Source organism: Engraulis encrasicolus, chromosome 23 (assembly GCF_034702125.1).
Source record: "Engraulis encrasicolus isolate BLACKSEA-1 chromosome 23, IST_EnEncr_1.0, whole genome shotgun sequence".
Lineage (NCBI taxonomy): Eukaryota > Metazoa > Chordata > Actinopteri > Clupeiformes > Engraulidae > Engraulis > Engraulis encrasicolus.
In genome coordinates, this window is record NC_085879.1 from 29,885,613 (window position 1) to 29,903,422 (window position 17,810).

General features: G+C 40.7%; 2 protein-coding genes across 2 annotated transcripts; one reads left to right on the forward strand and one right to left on the reverse strand.

The window, feature by feature from the left end:
• The first annotated feature begins 4,114 nt into the window (after positions 1–4,114).
• fgf1a (fibroblast growth factor 1a) lies at positions 4,115–6,316 on the forward strand. Its single transcript, XM_063190234.1, has 3 exons — positions 4,115–4,802; positions 5,266–5,369; positions 5,649–6,316. Exons 1-3 carry the CDS (start codon positions 4,706–4,708, stop codon positions 5,868–5,870), a joined length of 423 nt encoding a protein of 140 aa, XP_063046304.1. The 5' UTR covers positions 4,115–4,705; the 3' UTR covers positions 5,871–6,316.
• Positions 6,317–8,416: 2,100 nt separating this feature from the next.
• On the reverse strand, positions 8,417–16,384 carry ndfip1 (Nedd4 family interacting protein 1). The gene is made up of 8 exons (XM_063190235.1): positions 16,194–16,384; positions 15,495–15,573; positions 14,325–14,437; positions 13,996–14,083; positions 12,802–12,926; positions 11,960–12,026; positions 9,471–9,580; positions 8,417–9,076 (listed from the first exon to the last, which is right to left on the reverse strand). The coding sequence occupies exons 1-7, from the start codon at positions 16,221–16,223 to the stop codon at positions 9,474–9,476; spliced, it is 609 nt and encodes a 202-aa protein (XP_063046305.1). The 5' UTR covers positions 16,224–16,384; the 3' UTR covers positions 8,417–9,076; positions 9,471–9,473.
• Positions 16,385–17,810: the final 1,426 nt, after the last annotated feature.

Below are 17,810 nucleotides of genomic sequence, written 5' to 3' on the forward strand. Positions count from 1 at the left end.
TTAACTCAGAATGAAATGCCCCATGTGACCGAGGCTACTGTCAAATTTGTCCTCCCGTTTTCTCCTGTGGCCTATGTCCTCTTAGCCAGACAGTGCCCTCCTAGTGACGCACAAGGCCAGGAGCAATATAAATATCGATGACCCCGAGTCTTGCGTCTCAGGGCTGGAGGCTGCAGGAAAGGACGGAAGAGGAAAGATTGGCTTACGTTAGAGAAGCAATGTATAGGCCTACCATTTGATTGGATACCGCAAGTCATAATGGCAATCTGTGATAGTGGAGTTCTGTATTTCTGTATACACTACTTGTATTACACTTGTACATTGTATTACGGGAGAATGGCATTACATAGTACAGGATTACAGAATAATTGTATTTATTATAAACCATATAAATGCCATTTGCTGCATTAGTTTGGTTGATTGACTTAAGTGGAATTAATAATAAACATGAAGGGACTTGTATTAAGTAGAAATACTCTTACAGAATACAGATGTACTTACAACAATTATATTACATGGTTTCAACTTTGTAATAGCATACTACATACTACTAGTGTTGTAATTACATTTATAAAAGTACTTCTTTTTACTAGTCTGGTGTGCGTTTCTCGAAAGCATAGTTATTAGCCAGTTAGCAACTTGGGTAGTTGCCCAAGGAAATTGCATCGCAAACAACAAAGTAGCAAATGTAGTTAGCAATTATAGTTTTGAGAAATGCACCCCTTAACATGAAAGAGTTTACAGTACAGCTATAGAAAACCATGTGTTTCTGCAGTATCTCCTCAGATGCCAGTTTAGATGGCAGTTACTGATACAAAGCCTCTGGGCCTTAGATGTTGTAAAACCTGATATGGTTACACAAGGCAACACACACACACACACATACACACACACACACACACACACACACACACACACACACACACACACACCTACCTTAAATTAAGTTGATAACTTTGTGAGGCCCTCCCATTGACTTCCATTCATATTAACCCTAACAATAGCTAAAGAATGCGAAACTGTGCCCAAACCAAAACAGTCCCTAACCTTAACCTGTCAGTGAGGAAAAGTTTTTGCACTTTTACTTTTACCAGTAACAACAAAACTACCCCAGCAAAAGGAGTAAAACATGTGAGTCCAGGATTTGGATCGAGGACCCCACCTTGGCCACTGTGACTACTGAAGCAGATCATGATATTCTCCATAGGATTGCATTCAAATCTCACACCAATCTATTTAAGCCAGGTGCACACTCAAAATGTAAAAGTTCAATGTATAGAAAGGTTGAAACGCACACTGATGACCTCCCTTTTAATGCCTTTTCATTTCGAGACGACACAGCCCCTTCTGTACCGGATTTTAATCTGGGGTGTACTCACTTTTGTGAGTACATGTTCAAACATGAATGGCTTTATTTAGTTTTTTTCTGAGTGAACAAAAAATGTAAGCGGTTAAATATGTTGTTAAAAGGCCACTAAATCATTGTGTCAAAGTGAAATTTCTGTAATGCTTTCCTATGAAAAGATACACTCACAAATCAGCAAAAACTGTGAGGGATGTACTCACTTTCGTGATATACTGTAGGCAGCAATTGGTCAGACTGACTTGAACGTGAACTACAACATCGTATCACAGCCAGTATGGTCTGGTGGTGCAACAATGATGAATTGCCAGATATCCCAGCTGTTAATAAAGCATCAAATGCCACACATAAGTTAGAGAAGGAGGGGGCAAGGCCTCTTTCCGTAATCTTCTCTCTTTGGATTTGATAACGGCTCTCAGATAAGTAGAACTACACAGGCTAAATTATGCAGACTAGAGTAAGATGGTTCAAGCCTGTGCATTTCCTGGATTCGTGTGATGTCAATTGAATGCCCCTGAGGTCAGGAGACATTTGGAGGCTTTAGCTTGAGACCCAGCAGGACGAGTTAGTATTTCCATCAAAATCTGAAAACTTTTACTTTACTTTTTTCAAATCTATACATAGATACAATGCAGAACTGTGACTGTGACTCACCATCTGCAAGTATGACTTCAGGATTATGTGTACAATACATTGCCTTTCCTCATGCACTCTCTGCACTCTCACCGACTGAGAGGCATAACAAATGCAAATAACACTCAAGTCGCCATGACAACCACACAAGCATGGCCCCAACAATCACAAACACAAGTTGAGAACATTTACGTTTACACTTCCCTCTAAAATTGGTAGCCTGTTATATATTTTAAACCTAGACATGGTATATTAGTGATTTAACTCTGAACTGTGACGAATATGAACAGTTTGACAGTCGTATGTGTGTACTGTTGTTGAAGTTTACACTGCCACGCTCAGCATAGCCATTCACTGACCCCCCTGTGCGACAGGAACTATGTAAACAACGCACAAGTTCTCATGGCTACCAGGCCGCACTGATCCCTTTGGCCAGCAACGTCAATTTATACTGTAGGACATTGGTTCCCAAACTGGGGGTCAGAAACCCTAGGGGGGTCGCGGGGCGGAGGGGTCACCGAAAGAAGGGATTTTGCATAAAAATAGAACATCCAGAGGTTAAGAGTTAGCAAAATTCCACAATTTGGTTGATTTGGTTCACTTCTATGGTTAGCAAGTGTATTGTAGTTACTATTCTGTGAATTTCACATTAAAATTTAACAACATTCATGGGGGGCAAAAAAATATTCTGGAGCAAAAGGGGGTCCCATAAGAAAATAGTTTGGGAACCACTGCTGTAGGCCCTAGCCAGGCCGCGCCCTCCTAGTGACGCAACACCTTCGGCGTTGCAACTAGTCAGGTCAAGAGCAATGCAAGTAGGTCTACTTTCTGAGTTCCCGCAAATACGGGAACTCCTGTCCCTCTGCCCCGCCAAGCTGTGACGATGATGCATGGGCCTCTGGTCAGTAGGGGAGCAGAGTGGCTCAGGTGATAGTTACACAGATGTGGACATTTTTAAATATGGATATTTTTTATCCATTTAGTTATAAACAACAGCGTGTTTAGATTTTTAAAAAATAAGTATGTACATTTTGCATGTAAATGAGAGCCCAAAGCCAATGTGTTTTAAAAACAGCTCGTCAGTCTGAACAATAACAAACGGTTCCACCAGTTGAGTATTCCAAGAACCTGGCTAAGTAGTAAACCTTAAGGTAGTGGTAAAATCATCTAATAGAAGAGCCTGGAGTCCTCCTCGTAACGGCATCTGTGGACTATCTATTATCGGGTTTACCACTTCCTGTAGGTACCTTCGCCAGGTTTACCACTGTATCATGTTCTTGAAATAGGCTAGTACCCAGGAGTCTATAGGCCAGTGGTTCCCAACCTTTTTAGTCACAGGACCCAATTTTGACATCCCAAATTTCTGGGGACCCCATCCATTTTTTCACAACAAAAATGTAGACACAACTGGTTATGAAACCTGTAGATGTTTATGACTATGTCTAACATTGTCATCAATGGTGTTTCAAAGAGACTATAGAATTATGTTATATTAATTAGCAATTTCAGTAATATTTATCAGTAAGCTTTTTTCACACACGTTCAGACATTTCAGATGACACCATTTGAATTCCAGGCGACCCCACATGGGGTGCCGTGCCGACCACAGTGTTGAAAAACACTGCTATAGGCCCAATTACATTAAGACAACCCAGAATCCTTCAGTCCATTACTGAAGGGGTTGATGTTCTCTTCTGGGTGCTAACACAGCAAAATACACACAGAGAAGTGCAACCTAAACATTAGATGCGGTGCAAGAGGAACCATATCATGTGTCTGTCCACGGGCCAATTATACAAAGCAAGAGCATGAGGGTCATGAGGATCACATAACAGTACTGCTTGGCACAGTCATTTACAATACTGGTACATGATGACACACAAACAGAAATGCCATGTAAAGCACATAAGGCCGCTCTACTGTGACCTTACGGTAGGGTACTGGGCCATTACACCAGTGACCCGGGTTCGATTCCGGTCTGGGTCCTTTGCAGACCCTTCCCCGTCTCTGTCTTCCACTGCCTTCCTGACTGTCCATATCTTCACTGTCCCCCACAAAACAAAGCACAATAGGCCAACAAACAAGTAGGATATGGTGAAATACTGGACATCGGACCTAACTTTTTTTTTTTTTTTTGCCTTGGATGTTCATTATAATGGAACACTAAATATGTTGGACTGTGAGAATTGCAACCTAATGTGGCAACCGTTTTTAAAGGAATGTGACCAGGATGCCCTTCACAAAATACATAGTCCTATCAAAGACATTGCCAAGTTGGAATAGTGGCATTTTGTTGACAGATGTTGCCTCCTGATAAACGGATTGGTTTATCCTCTCCACGACAAATGGCGCGCTGAGAATTTGCACGGTACCTATAATTAAAATCACTCGCTATTACGCATGTCGGTCAGACGATGACGACCTGCGTGTTGCTCGAGGGATTTGTGTGGGGAATGTAGCACGTGCATGTGCACTGCACTGCGCGAGGTGAGGGGGATGCTGTATCGCTCCCTCCGCAGTGCACTGCACTCTCCCGGACCCCCATGAAGAATGCACGTCACGCAATTTGTAGCCTACTACGTGAGTGGTCCAGGCATTCCCCCCGCCATTGCTAGCTACTACAGGTTGTCTGGTTGTCGTCTGTCCTCATAAAGTGCGTTTCAGGCCTGTGATCCGGATTTTCACAACTATTTCCAGCAAAAAAACAACATGCTGACACGGCTTTACAGTATGAACGGCGGGTATCACCTTCGCCTTGTGGAGGATGGAACTGTTGAAGGCAGCAGGCTTGAAGATGATATCTATAGTAAGCTTGCGCCCTCATTCTGTTTAGCCAAAGTTACATGACGCATGGGATGTAAACAAAAGCCTGCTACTTTGCAGCCTGCAACATTGTTTCGATTCGCGTTATCTGATGCGTGTTATTGATGCGTATAGTCAACACTCGTAAACACGCTTGTAAACGCACTTGAAATGCTCATTTATTGCTTTCCAAAATAAAAGTCTAAAAATGTCAGCACGGCAGGTTTGAGGAATTACCGTAGAACTAGAAGGCCTATCTGAAATAATTCTGTAGCCATTCCTAATTTTAAATTTGAGGACCCTCTCGAAAACGAGATTTTTTTTTAAATCTCAAGAGGCTATCCTCTAATAAAGAAAATTGAATTTAAATGCGACGACATAGGCACAGATATCACAAAGTAGCCTGCCTGAAGCAGTCTCGCATATTCTTTCCCCTCCTCACTAAATCTGTGTTACTGGTTTCAAAGGTGTGCTGGAACTGAAGGCAGTCAGTGCGGGCGTTGTGGTCATAAGAGGTGTGGAGGCTGGACTGTATCTCTCCATGGGGAGAGATGGCAGGCTGCTTGGGTCGGTAAGTGTCCATGGCAACTGTATCCCCATCCCAACTTCCCAACATCATCCATTCCCTTATGACAAAATCATGCGTTTTATTACTGAAGTTTAAAAATTACAGTTAGTTCTCTCTTACTGTTGTAGTATTAGCCTACGGTATTACATTGGCGACAAAAGAGTGCATATCTCAACAAATGTTGTCCTGTATTACTTGTATATCATACATTTTGAACATGTAAAAGGTGTTTTCCCATTATACAGTCTAAGGGTTTCCTCCATTTGCTTCCTGTTGTTTCAGGCCTCTGTCACTGATGAGAGCCACTTCCTGGAGAGTATGGAGGAGAACCACTACAACACATACGAGTCCCAGCTGTACAGAGGCTGGTACGTCGGGATCAAGAAGAATGGCAAGACCAAGAATGGCTCTCGAACGCATATTGGTCAGAAAGCCATATTCTTCCTCCCTCGGAGAGTGCAAGATTCCCCCAATGAGGAAATGTTTATTTTTGCACAGAAATGAGAAAATGAATGAATGCGCAAGAACATGCTGCTAGCCCAAGTATTATGACATACAGTATGTATGTATGTATGTATGTATGACACTAACATGACCTGCACTGCATTGCCTTGTTACCTCAGCATCACTAATCTAAGACATGTGTGTGTACTATTAGACACAGTCCTGCTCCATGACACTGTGAATATATTGCACTTGGATATGTAACTCTACACTTTGTAGCCAAGGCTTGCAACCTATTGGTCTACAATGTTGTTTTTTAATGCTGGCCTTATTATTTTTATTGGGAATGCCTTTATTTTGTGAATAAGCTCTCTAGATGGTATATTTTGTTAAACGTCATTGTGTTTTGTATTTGAAGTATGAATATATGGGTAAAGTATATTTTGCATAGTCATATGCACATACTAGGTGCTCCAATCTCTACTGTTAGTTGCCTTTTGTTGTACTACATAGCCTACCTAAATCCGGTGCCGCGGTGATCGTGTTGTTCTATAGCTTGTAACTGCCAGTGTATATCTACAGTCAGCAAACATAAGCCTTCTGCATCGATTCTCTATGTTCCAATCAGTGGTGGACAAAGTAAAAGTAAAAGTAAAAAAAAGAAACATAGTTTCTTTCCAACACAGGTAACTTATCTGAGTAAAATTGTACTTGTCTTACGATAAGCTGATTCTGCACAGGTTAGGTTGAGTTTGTGGTGGGTCCTTGTTAGGTTTTTATTGTTTTTCAGTAATAACAGTCTATCTCAATAGGTAGGTAAAATGGAGTTAACAGTGTAACAGCTGTGTAATATCATGTGCTACTGTTGTAATCACACCACAAAAGTACGTTTACTTTTAACTTTGTCCATCACTGGTTCCAATCACCTCCACATGTCAAGCTGTCTACCATCAGAACCATTTTCCTTATATAATTGTTCTAACTACTTTTTTCCATATACACTAACCTTAATCCAACAGTTCCCCATATTATGTGTAAACCAAACATACCTTCATAAATGGCACGGTGTAACCACAACTAATATTTGAGTGAATTTTAGCCCAGACATTGAACTGCACTGTAAAATGTGCCCAGTGAATAAATCATAAATTGGATACACCATCCAACCTTGTTGAAGGCAGCTGTACTTAAGACCCTGTTAACACATATACGTATATTCATTTAGGCCTTTTGTTTACACACACACAAACAGATGTAGCTCCCAATAAACAGAGATTTAAAAACTTTGAACACAGTAAGACACAGCCCCTGTTATAAATAAGCTGTTAACAGAATGGCATTGATTAAGTCATAATATTATTTAAGGACCTGTGCACAGTCATAGTGATGTAGTACTATGGCAGTTAAGTTTTTTCAGTGACTATTACAGCATTCCACTCGTTGGTGGAACAGCTTGTTAGGGGGGAGCTATGTGCCGATCTGTAAACGCACCTGCCACAAGAGTATGATTTTATACACATGCTCTGTAAATGGGATAACAATATGTGAAGGGATAAAAAAAATAGAGGAGTTTTAAATGTACATGTACACCTGGAATACATGTAATCAATGCCTTAGGCTCGTCAACGTAGTACACCTTTGTATGAAACAGATACCCATTGTTTCCATCTGCAGTGTTCCTATTGACAAGACAGATGACAGGAAAGCCCTTCCTCACCTTGTGGGGTTGGCATGAGTGAAGTACGGAAGAATCCAGAATATTTGGGTCACGCGCACCGTGAAGCATTTCATAGCACACATTTGTGACTTAGTGCTTCAAGTGTCACATATGTTTGACATACATTTTAAAAACACATCTTGAAGTGTTGCATCATAAAAGCACGAGCCAAAGCCTGGATTTCTGCTACTGGAGTGACATTTATTTAATATGAAGAGACACACAATTGCAAAGGAATTCATGATGGCCACGGGATAAACTTCTCTCACCTCAAATGTGCCCCTTTGAAAGCGGAAGATTCTGCCACGATATATTCACTACTGTACAGTATCTGTTGGTTTCTATGCGGCTTCTCCTAGATAAGGAATCCAGAAATGAAACTTTCTTAGATTGGTAAAAACACAACCACACCAGGGAACGAGTGAGAGGTTATGATGTGGGGCAGGTAATGCAATACATTTGACAAGCACTTTTTTATTGTGTTGTTAACCCAAATGGTCTTTTTTTTTCTTGTCCGGATCATGAATACAGAAAATGTTAAGAATGTGTGTAATCTGTGACGGTGCCTAGGGGCTGAATACAGCTGTCAAAATAATTTCCTTGACATCAAATGAAACCATTAAGTGGCCAACCTGCCTGGCTACATACTTTTCTTGCTTTTGAGCGTTTCCTTCTGCATGCACTTTACGTGAATGTGAGGGGTGCATGACTCTTTCAATGACACGGTTTTAGAGAAAGGCTTACATTTGCAAACACAGTTATCAACACCTACCTTGTCTTTAATGTGAGATTTTGAATTGATTTCAAATAATTACAAAAAAACTGTTCAGCAGCAGTTTAAGTTAGCATTTACAGTATATGGGTATGATCATGTGTAAGGTCTGCAATGCACTTTTAAAACAGATTTATTTGAAGATTTGAAGAACGCATGTCTACAGTACCATGTGTGTCACTGACTAAAAACCGCCATCTTTTTTTTGTTTTTCTTAAAATATCAAACACTGAATTTAAAATGTCACACTAAAAGTTTACATACTTACTTACAAAGTAAAAACAAATAAGTAACCCAAACCTTTCGAAAGTTGAGGTTTTATCATCCATATACAGAAACTCAAAATGATGGCGCAGAAGAAAGTACCAAGTACAGTATTTCATTTAACCCCTTCAAAAAAATTAAAATCTTGTTCCAAAACAAAAAAACAAACATAAAACACATTAAGCAAGGCTGCCCCCTGCTGTCCGAAAGCAGAAACATGATTTCAGTTCTACAGCGTTGACAAGCCTGCTCCTGTTAGTTAATTAACAACCGTCAGCAAATGATACATAAGGCATCACAGATTAATTGGAAAAATAGCACTTGACATGAGCTACTAACAAGTAAATGGTTACAGTACTATCAGCATCCATTAGTAAAAATGTGCACAAAGAAACAAAGAATCATTCATCATAGCTAAATGGTACGTCATCATTTTTTAAAAGCCATTTTCTTCTTTTTCTTTGATGTTTTAGCCTCTGTAGATTTCTCATACAGAGCGATGTTTGTGGGCACCTTAAAAAAACAAATTTTGATTTTAGATCTTAATTGTTATTTTTAACGGTTTATGGACACTCCTGCATTGTTAAGTCTAAACATACTGTGCATGGTTTTAAGCTAATTTAAGGATATCCATGTACAGCATATACATGAATTGCAAAATAGCAATATGCATATACCCATAGTAAAATGTATACAGTAGCAAAATATTTACAAGCTAACAAATGCAAAACTAGAGTGATACACAGTGATGACGTAAATTGTGCAAACACTTACTGGATTAGATGTGTGTATGTCTAATAATGGATTGACTGGATTGCAGTTGTGTTTGTACTGTACTTGTATTTGTATCTTTGTCTATGCTTTTTACTGGATCCTAGAGCCTGTGGTAAAGCTTTAAGCTGCCTACCCTTCAGTAGATGAAGAGTACTCTGGTCCGGGGCATGCTGGAGAAGGAGGAATCGGCCATCTTCCGCACTCTGGAGTAATTTATGAACCCTCTGAAGAACAGCAGGAATCCTGAAGACGCAGAAACACATACGGTACAGTACGGTATTAGAAACGTGTTACAATCCACTTACCACACACTCACAACATAGGACACAGACAAGAGGCAAACAACATACATATACAGTGCCGTATTGGAAACGTGGAAGTAGGGTGTTACAATCCACTTACAACACAGACAAGAGATAAACACACATATACAGTACAGTATTGGAAACGTGGATGTACACTGTTACAATCCACTTTACATTACATTGCATTTAGCAGACGGGTGGTTGGCGTAACACAATTAGAAAAAAGTTATTCCAATTCCTGAAAAAATTGATGGAAAAAATGGAAAAAAATGAAGCACTTAGTGGTTCGTGGAGTTTCGCCTAATTTTTGGCATTTTTGGAAAAATGTATCCTGCATCAACACATTTCATAGGCATGTCACACCGAAGGAAATTCATTGCATTATGGACATTTTAATCCTTTAGTATACATGACTGACATCTGAGCTCATGCTAACTTGACAATGATATTGTGTTTAATCTTAATATGTGTTTTCATTCATAAAAAACTTTTTTTCCTTCTATAAGAGCAGTCACACCACAGGACACCATAAAATGAACCTAAGCATTATGTGACAGAAACATTGCAATATGAAGACATATTAAGAGGTTAATAGTCACTTTAAACTTCCACAGCACTCTCCAATAACTGAGGTACTACTGACTGGTTAGGAGCCAGTCTTTAAGACCTTTGTAGTTGGCCATGCAGCTGCCCATTCACAAATATTGACATACATGTCACCCCACAGGACGCAATTTGCGTTACGAAATTGAACTTGTAGTTAATATTACTGTCTTGAGTTTTTTTCACATTCACATATCTTAATATAAAGTTTATATTTATGCAATCATGCCAAATGCTTCATACATTATTCAAAATGTTGTTGGTTATTCATTTATATATATATATATTATATTCCAGGTTTCATTACTGTTACAGTCACACTGCAGGATATTTGACATATAAACCTTTACATAAATCTTAACAAAAATGTTTCTTCTCATCTAAGACTAATATGAAACATAATTTACCACATCTTCTTTCATTGACATTTGCTTTTTGAAGGAAAAATAACAGTTTTGTAGGTTTTTAACCAATGTTACGAAAAAACAAGGCGTCACGTCAACCACCCAGACGCTTTATAACCAAAGCGACTTTCAAAAGAGGACATAATCATAGCAAGCATCACAAGAAAATACAAAGTGCACTTACATCACTTACAACACAGACAATGATAAGAGACAGACACACATACAGTACAGCACTGTTTCCCACAGATTGGGTCGACACCTGCACAGGGGTCGCAGAAGGGTTTTTTTTGTCCGCTTACATGTTTCCCTATAGCTCATGGGGACACCAGCTGTCTACATCCAACCTCACAATAGCTGCCATTCATGGATTATTGGTGGTTCAATTAGACAGAACTTTTTCAGACCGAGGACCACTTTGACCCCGACAAAATGTCCAGGGACCACCTGTCAACTAAATTGACAGTTGACAGGTGCTAATTTGACACTGCTAATTTCGACACATTTACAAGTCTGTCTTATTGTGGTGAAAATATGACTTCAGCTATGTTTAGCTCTGCAATAATGTTACAAATAAAGCCTACAGCTAGTTTGTCTTGGACACGTAGCAATCCCCTTGCGGACCACCAGTGGTCCCTGTACCACACTTTGAGAATCACTGAATTAGATAACTGTTTATTGTTGTTTAAGACTTGAGTTATACTAACTGTTCAATCAACAATATACATCCTTTAAAAAAAGGTAAACTAATACACCTCCATTTTGTGATTCACAAATAATGTCTATTCACTTGGTCAATTCAAATGAAGGCGAGTATAGTAGAGTCGAGTACTTTTATTAATCCAGAGGGAAATTAAGGTGTCTAACAGTTTACATAGACACATAGATACAAGACATACTCTAGACACAAGACATACACAAAGACCTAATACACATTATTGCACATTGTAGTAAACACATAGCAGAAATCGGAGTATAGTTTAAAACCTTACATCAGTTAACATACACACAAACACACACATACACACACACTCTCTCTCTCTGTGACTTTTAAAATATTGGTCCCCAGAATCAGAGTTTGAGTATCACTGCAGTACAATATTAGAACTTAGAACTGCAGTGTTTCAGTCCAGTTACAACACAGTCATCACATAAAATGCTGAGGATCAAAACAACAGACTAGGGACTCTCCAAAAGTCACATGGCACGACACCATAGCATGTGACATCATTGTGTAATACAATGTGTAATGCTTACATACACAAAGTGACATTCAGTGCAAAATGTTGGGGACATTCAGCGACACTTACCCAGCCCAAGGAAGACCCACCACAGCCAGTACTGCCCGTCGAAGTAGCCAGGGAAGTAGGTGGAAAACTGTGGGAATGGTGAAAGTAGCAGATTAATAAACTAGAAAATATGCACTCAGAGAGTGCAGACCTCTGCCAAGGAAGCTGTTTGATAGAACATTTGACTATGTCACACCCAAATTTATTTCAGGTCTTTTTCTGCCTCGTTTTTTGTGGAGTGGAATGTCAAAATTCACCCTAACCCACAATTGTGAAAAATCTTTTTTAGAAATTCCTGGATCCAGATTGTGAGCCAGATCACCAACACAAATTAATCACTTGTTCCTTTTGTCATGTCCAACTCCACAAAATCAAAATCCGTATAACTTTTTGAGTCATCCTACTGACAGACAAACAGACAGACAAGCAAACCAACACAAACGAAAACATAGAGGTAAAAAAGTAAGGCCCAACAACACATGGAGTGTAACACATTCAAACTACTCATTTTAGACTCTGGAGAACTATGTGGATTCTATATTCATTTCCAAGAAGAGTGCACAGTAAAATTGGTGAAGAGATCATGTCCTTTAGTTTTTCAATTGACCTACTTTATGTGAGAATCCAGCAGCCATTTAAAAAACTTTTAAAAACAAGTGACAGGCGATAGCTTGAGTGCGTCTTTTCCACTTATTCAGGTTTCTTGAGTACAGAGTACACTTGAGTACATACATCATGCACACGCTCCCCTCTCCTTACACTCCTAAGTATTTTCCACAGCAACCAAGAACGTGTGTTCAGTCATTGGTCAAAATATGTGGAACATTCCAAGGTGGGGTTTAAAGTCAAGCTCTACTGCTTACCCTGACGATGAGGATCCACTTGACCAGGGAGAGGCCGAAGCCTGAGATGGCGCCATAGCGACCAGCGGCAGAGGGGGTCAGGCAGAAGGACAGGAAGAAGCCGATCCAGTTGAACAGGAAGGCCACTACACCGCATAACACAGGGGACAGACATTAGACACAGGAAGGCCACTACACCACATAACACAGGGGACAGACATTAGACACAGGAAGGCCACTACACCGCATAACACAGGGGACAGACATTAGACACAGGAAGGCCACTACACCGCATAACACAGGGGACAGACATTAGACACAGGAAGGCCACTACACCGCATAACACAGGGGACAGACATTAGACACAGGGGGGGACAGACATAATACAGGGGGGGCACAGGGGACAGACATTAGATACAGGGGGGACACCGGGGTGACAGACATTAGATACAGGGGACAGACATAATACATGGTACAGAGGTAAACACACAAGCACTGAAGAAAACACTGAGGCCTTGGTTGCATGTACCGAGATGTGGATGTTTTCAAAAAACTGATTAAAAAAAAGTAAACAAACGTCTCATAGGGGGTGATGTGACTGTCCCTGTGTGATGTGAGTGTCCCCTTGCCTTTCTACAAGTTACAGCAAGATGTACTTGCGAATATGGGAGAAAATCTATTGCACATTCTAGGTAAGCGGGTTAGTAATTAACCCAGATTAAAGCAGAGTACATGGTCAAACTTCTACTACACGGGCTGGACGAGTTTAGAGAGAGAGAGACAGAGAGAGCGCAGGGGCAGGAGTTGGTCTTAAGAGGGCAGGAAGAGAAGCAAGACACACACGGCGAAGGGCTTCGACCAGGGAGACACTACAGAGAGCTGCTCTGTGAGTAGGTTTAACACAGAGTTCGTCAGGGAATTGCCCAAATCCACATTCTGGAATGAGCCGTTTTAAGCAATGTATTTTTTTTTTTGCTCAACAAATGAGATCAGTGGTTCTCAACCCCCTTTTTTTTTTTTTTTTTTTTTACAACAAACGTCCCCTTGAGCTCACCATAAGCTTTCCAATGCCCCCTTGATCTGATCACAAGTCTGTCAACGCCCCCCTTAGTTTTAAAATATAAAATAGATTAATGCTCTGCAGTGGCAACTGAGCAACCCCCCTCTTCACCCCATCCATCCATCCATCAATGCGGGCCCCCAAGGGCTACTTACTGAAGAACGTCAGCATGAATATGCCATCGTTGCCAATCCGTAGTTGGTCAGCATCGTCAAAGTCATCCCTGGCAATAAAGTCCTCCTCCTACCAAACAATAACAGGAATTAGGAACAAATGAATCATAACATGCATATTACAACATAATTTCGAAAATATGGAAGAATTAAATTGCCCTACATTGCAAAAAAATCTATACATAGAAATGAATAACAAAAAGATGTTAAACACAATGTGTGCAGGTTAACATTGCATGAACTCATAAACACAGAAAACCAAGTGATCTTAAACATGATTTTGCAAGCATCGCGTGAAGAGAGAATCCTACCCTTCCAGTGACAAGGGGCACGGCAGACTCAGCTTTGGTCCTCTCTGCTTCATCATAAGTGGGCAATGTAGTGGCAACGTTGTACGACGGAGGAGAGGGGTAGCATCCGTCTCCTTTATATACAAAAAAACCCAATAAAATTAGAGATTACAAACAGAAATGTGTAACTGCGTGTTTTTCTAGTATGACTTGCAGATGGAATGTGTGCTCTTCTGACAGTCAATGGGGCATATAAAAGACGAGAAAGGCCCTTCACAAGGTCAAAGTATCATGTGGCGCCAGAAAAGGGAGCGGCTGGGTCAGAGGACAGATGTATCATTTACACGTGCAACACAGGTGCACCTTTGGGCAATAATATTTTTATTAGGTTCACCTACAGTGTATTAAACTGTGTCTGGATGGGGGCGCTGTGGCGCAGTACGCTAAGCCCCCCAGATTTGGGCTTGCACGCCCACGGGTACCCAAGTTCGAGTCTGCCCGGCGGGGTCATTTCCCGACCCTGCCCCATCTCCCTATCCCAATGGTTTCCTGTCTCCTCTCATACTATCCTGTAAAGGCCAATAAAGGCCCCCAAAATACTTAAAAAATAAAATAAAATAAAATAAAAACTGTGTCTGCATGTCTCACCTACATGAGTCAGACTAAAAATTGATCTTTGTGTGCACACTAAGGATGGTAACTATAAGGTTTGTCAAGAATTGAAAACAAAAAAGCTGAATAATAGCCTATATGCACTTTATTTCATTTTTCAATGTGCAAAGCACAAGTACCAAGTTCACACTACATTACATTTAGCTTTTAACCAAAGTTCCATCATGGCTGACTCTCAACTACGCCGCCTTGGATTTCACTTGCACCAAAATACCAGGCCGCTTAATTACAATATGACCCAGACCTCCGTTGACCTGTAATGTCCGACTCCAGGTAATGGGATAATTTAAGGACAACACATTGGTGCTCCACTTGATGCGAGCTGCAGTCTAGACATGACATGCAACATCAGCAACAGAAAGCCTATACAATTCAGATACTCTACACACTTTACTATAGACTATTTTGAATAAGATAGACATTTTTGCTGGGATATATGTCTAACAACGTTTTTATCTAAACTTGCTCTTATATTTCAAAGGCAATTGATTAATGTCAAGGGTGTGCAAGTGGTGTTACCTCCAGCAATGTGGTTGTAAGGCGGAGGGGCGTCAGCTGTCTCCTGGGGGACCTCACCAGCCTCCTCTTCATTGGTGAGCTGAAAAGGGGACAGTTTATCGCCATGGAACATTATGCAATAACCTATAATATTATCCATGTAATAACCCACCAACCATTTTGTTACACACAGTAACAAAGCAGCAGATACAGGAAGTCACTTGACCATTTAAAACGGTGTACAGTGCACTATACTGATCAGCTTTGTCGTGGTCAAATTATCTGACAACCGACATGCTAAAACACGAAATCACGTTGGGTTACATTGTAACACGCGTGGAAGTAAAATAGAAACAATGTTTCTTCTGGGTTCGGAGCCTGGCCGTAGCGCCTTTCAAGTTACGCAGTGGAATGAATGTTTTGAACAGCCTGCTGCTTTCCTGAGCTAGTTCTGTGCTACCACTCACAACCTTACATTTCGAGTGTTTCCAAAATATGAACGCGTTACCATATTATTCTACTTCTTAGGACAACGCAGTGCTTCCAGTGTTCGGCTAACCATTTAATGTCCGTCACATCATTAGACAATAATTTATAGCCATAATTTGTTTCAGGGCCTATGGGCTAATTTAGCTCGGCGAGCCACATAGCTAGCAGTCATATTGGAAAGTACAGGCCGTCGAGAGCAAGTTAGCGAGCAAACGTCGAATATATCCATACCTGCTGATAGCCACTCCGTTGCTCGGTCATTTTGGAGACCTTGCGGTTAAGACCGACACCTTGTTTCCCAAAACAAAAAGCTGTCAACACGCTAAAACGGGAGATACAGATAATCCACAATCTGACGTCTTCCTCCTTGCTCGCTCGCTGCTCTCTACTCCACCCTCCGACTGAGGAAGTCAGTGTCGATTCCCTGTTACGTAGCTAGGCCGGGAGCTACCTACACCCCTCAGGATGTTTTTTGCTATGTTTTTTTCACTATGATTTCCTGTTAGCCTATACCCTGGGCCATAACGAGTTGATAGGGACAACTCCCAACTCGGCCCCGTTTGGTGTCAGGGCCCAAAAAAACAACTTTTAAGGAAAATCTGCAGGCGAAATTATGTAGCTGCAAATATTAAGGTACTGCAACTTTAAAAAACCCTGTAAATTTACATGGGTCATCCTGTCACATAGGGGAACCAACCTGAAAAATGTTTCAGGGCTTGGGGTTTTTCCTCTGTGAAATATCATCTTCAACATATCCAAAAAGCTCAAAAAATACTTTTCCGCCTGACAAATTGTCATCATATTTGATCATTTTCAACTATGTTATGATATGTTTTGGTCCCTCAAATGTAAATAAAAAACTGCCTAACTTCCTGAGCTTCAATTTAAGTCCAAGAGGACCTTTCTAGCTAGAGTACAACAGCTGCTATGTCCAAAGTTATTCACTATGGCCTATCCGAAAATAGTCTACTGGCAATAGTCTGCTGGCATTCTACAGGCATTCAGACACTTTCAGGCATAACCATTTCATATGGGACTATGAACATCAATTTCACATATGTTTGACCTTGAGTTGAAAATTGCTATGAATGAAAGTATGATGTGAATAGCATCAAAAGTAGCTAATGTTACCACCTATTGGTGGACTGTGAACAGGATGCCACACATGGTACTATTACACAAAAGGAATTCATCAAATGAGAAGTTTTGAATTGTTTGTATGGTAAAACAGTAGTGTAGAATGTGAATAAGAACTTTTAATCATCATTTAATAATTATCATTATCATCATCCTCCTCTTCCTCATCTTCATCCGCATTTGTATGGATTTCATCAGTGTCATCTGTGTCCTCCTCTGCTAATACATCAATGAGAGCTTTTGGGATTACATCACCCTCAAACCGTAGTGGTTCAAGCTTCCCAGTATCTGTGTTTATGTGAAACCCATGGTCAAGTGGACTTGGGATACCTGGGTAATGCTCATGGGCCCTACCCCCTAACTCTGACACCATACTCCATCTCAACAATTGGTGTTTATTTTTGCACAAAAAAACACCAACAACAAAGCAAAATACATGAACCACATGATCAAAGGTGCTGAGAATGTGCAGTTTCCTCCTCCAGGCCAATGTGCTCTCATTCAGGATGGAAACTCCTCATCATACCTGCATCAGCTGAAACAATATTTAGCACAGACACTTACATGAACTTTCTTCATTACTGTCTTCTTGGGGAGGACCCCCACACCCCCTACCACCCAGTCTGCCAAGTGTCCCACAGTGGTTCCCAATATGTGGGCCATTGCCCCTTCCATGGTGGTGACCCACTGGCGTTCCCTCATACCAAAAAA

Bases quoted from the DNA above. Each gene is read 5' to 3' on its own strand.
- fgf1a (XM_063190234.1), top strand. From the start codon at position 4,706: ATGCTGACACGGCTTTACAGTATGAACGGCGGGTATCACCTTCGCCTT. The intron at 4,803-5,265 runs GTAAGCTTGCGC...CTGGTTTCAAAG, and splicing joins GCTTGAAGATGATATCTATA to GTGTGCTGGAACTGAAGGCA. The intron at 5,370-5,648 runs GTAAGTGTCCAT...CTGTTGTTTCAG, and splicing joins ATGGCAGGCTGCTTGGGTCG to GCCTCTGTCACTGATGAGAG.
- ndfip1 (XM_063190235.1), bottom strand. From the start codon at position 16,223: ATGACCGAGCAACGGAGTGGCTATCAGCAG. The intron at 15,574-16,193 runs GTATGGATATAT...TCCCCTTTTCAG, and splicing joins AACGGAGTGGCTATCAGCAG to CTCACCAATGAAGAGGAGGC. The intron at 14,084-14,324 runs GTAGGATTCTCT...ATTGTTTGGTAG, and splicing joins TGCCCCTTGTCACTGGAAGG to GAGGAGGACTTTATTGCCAG.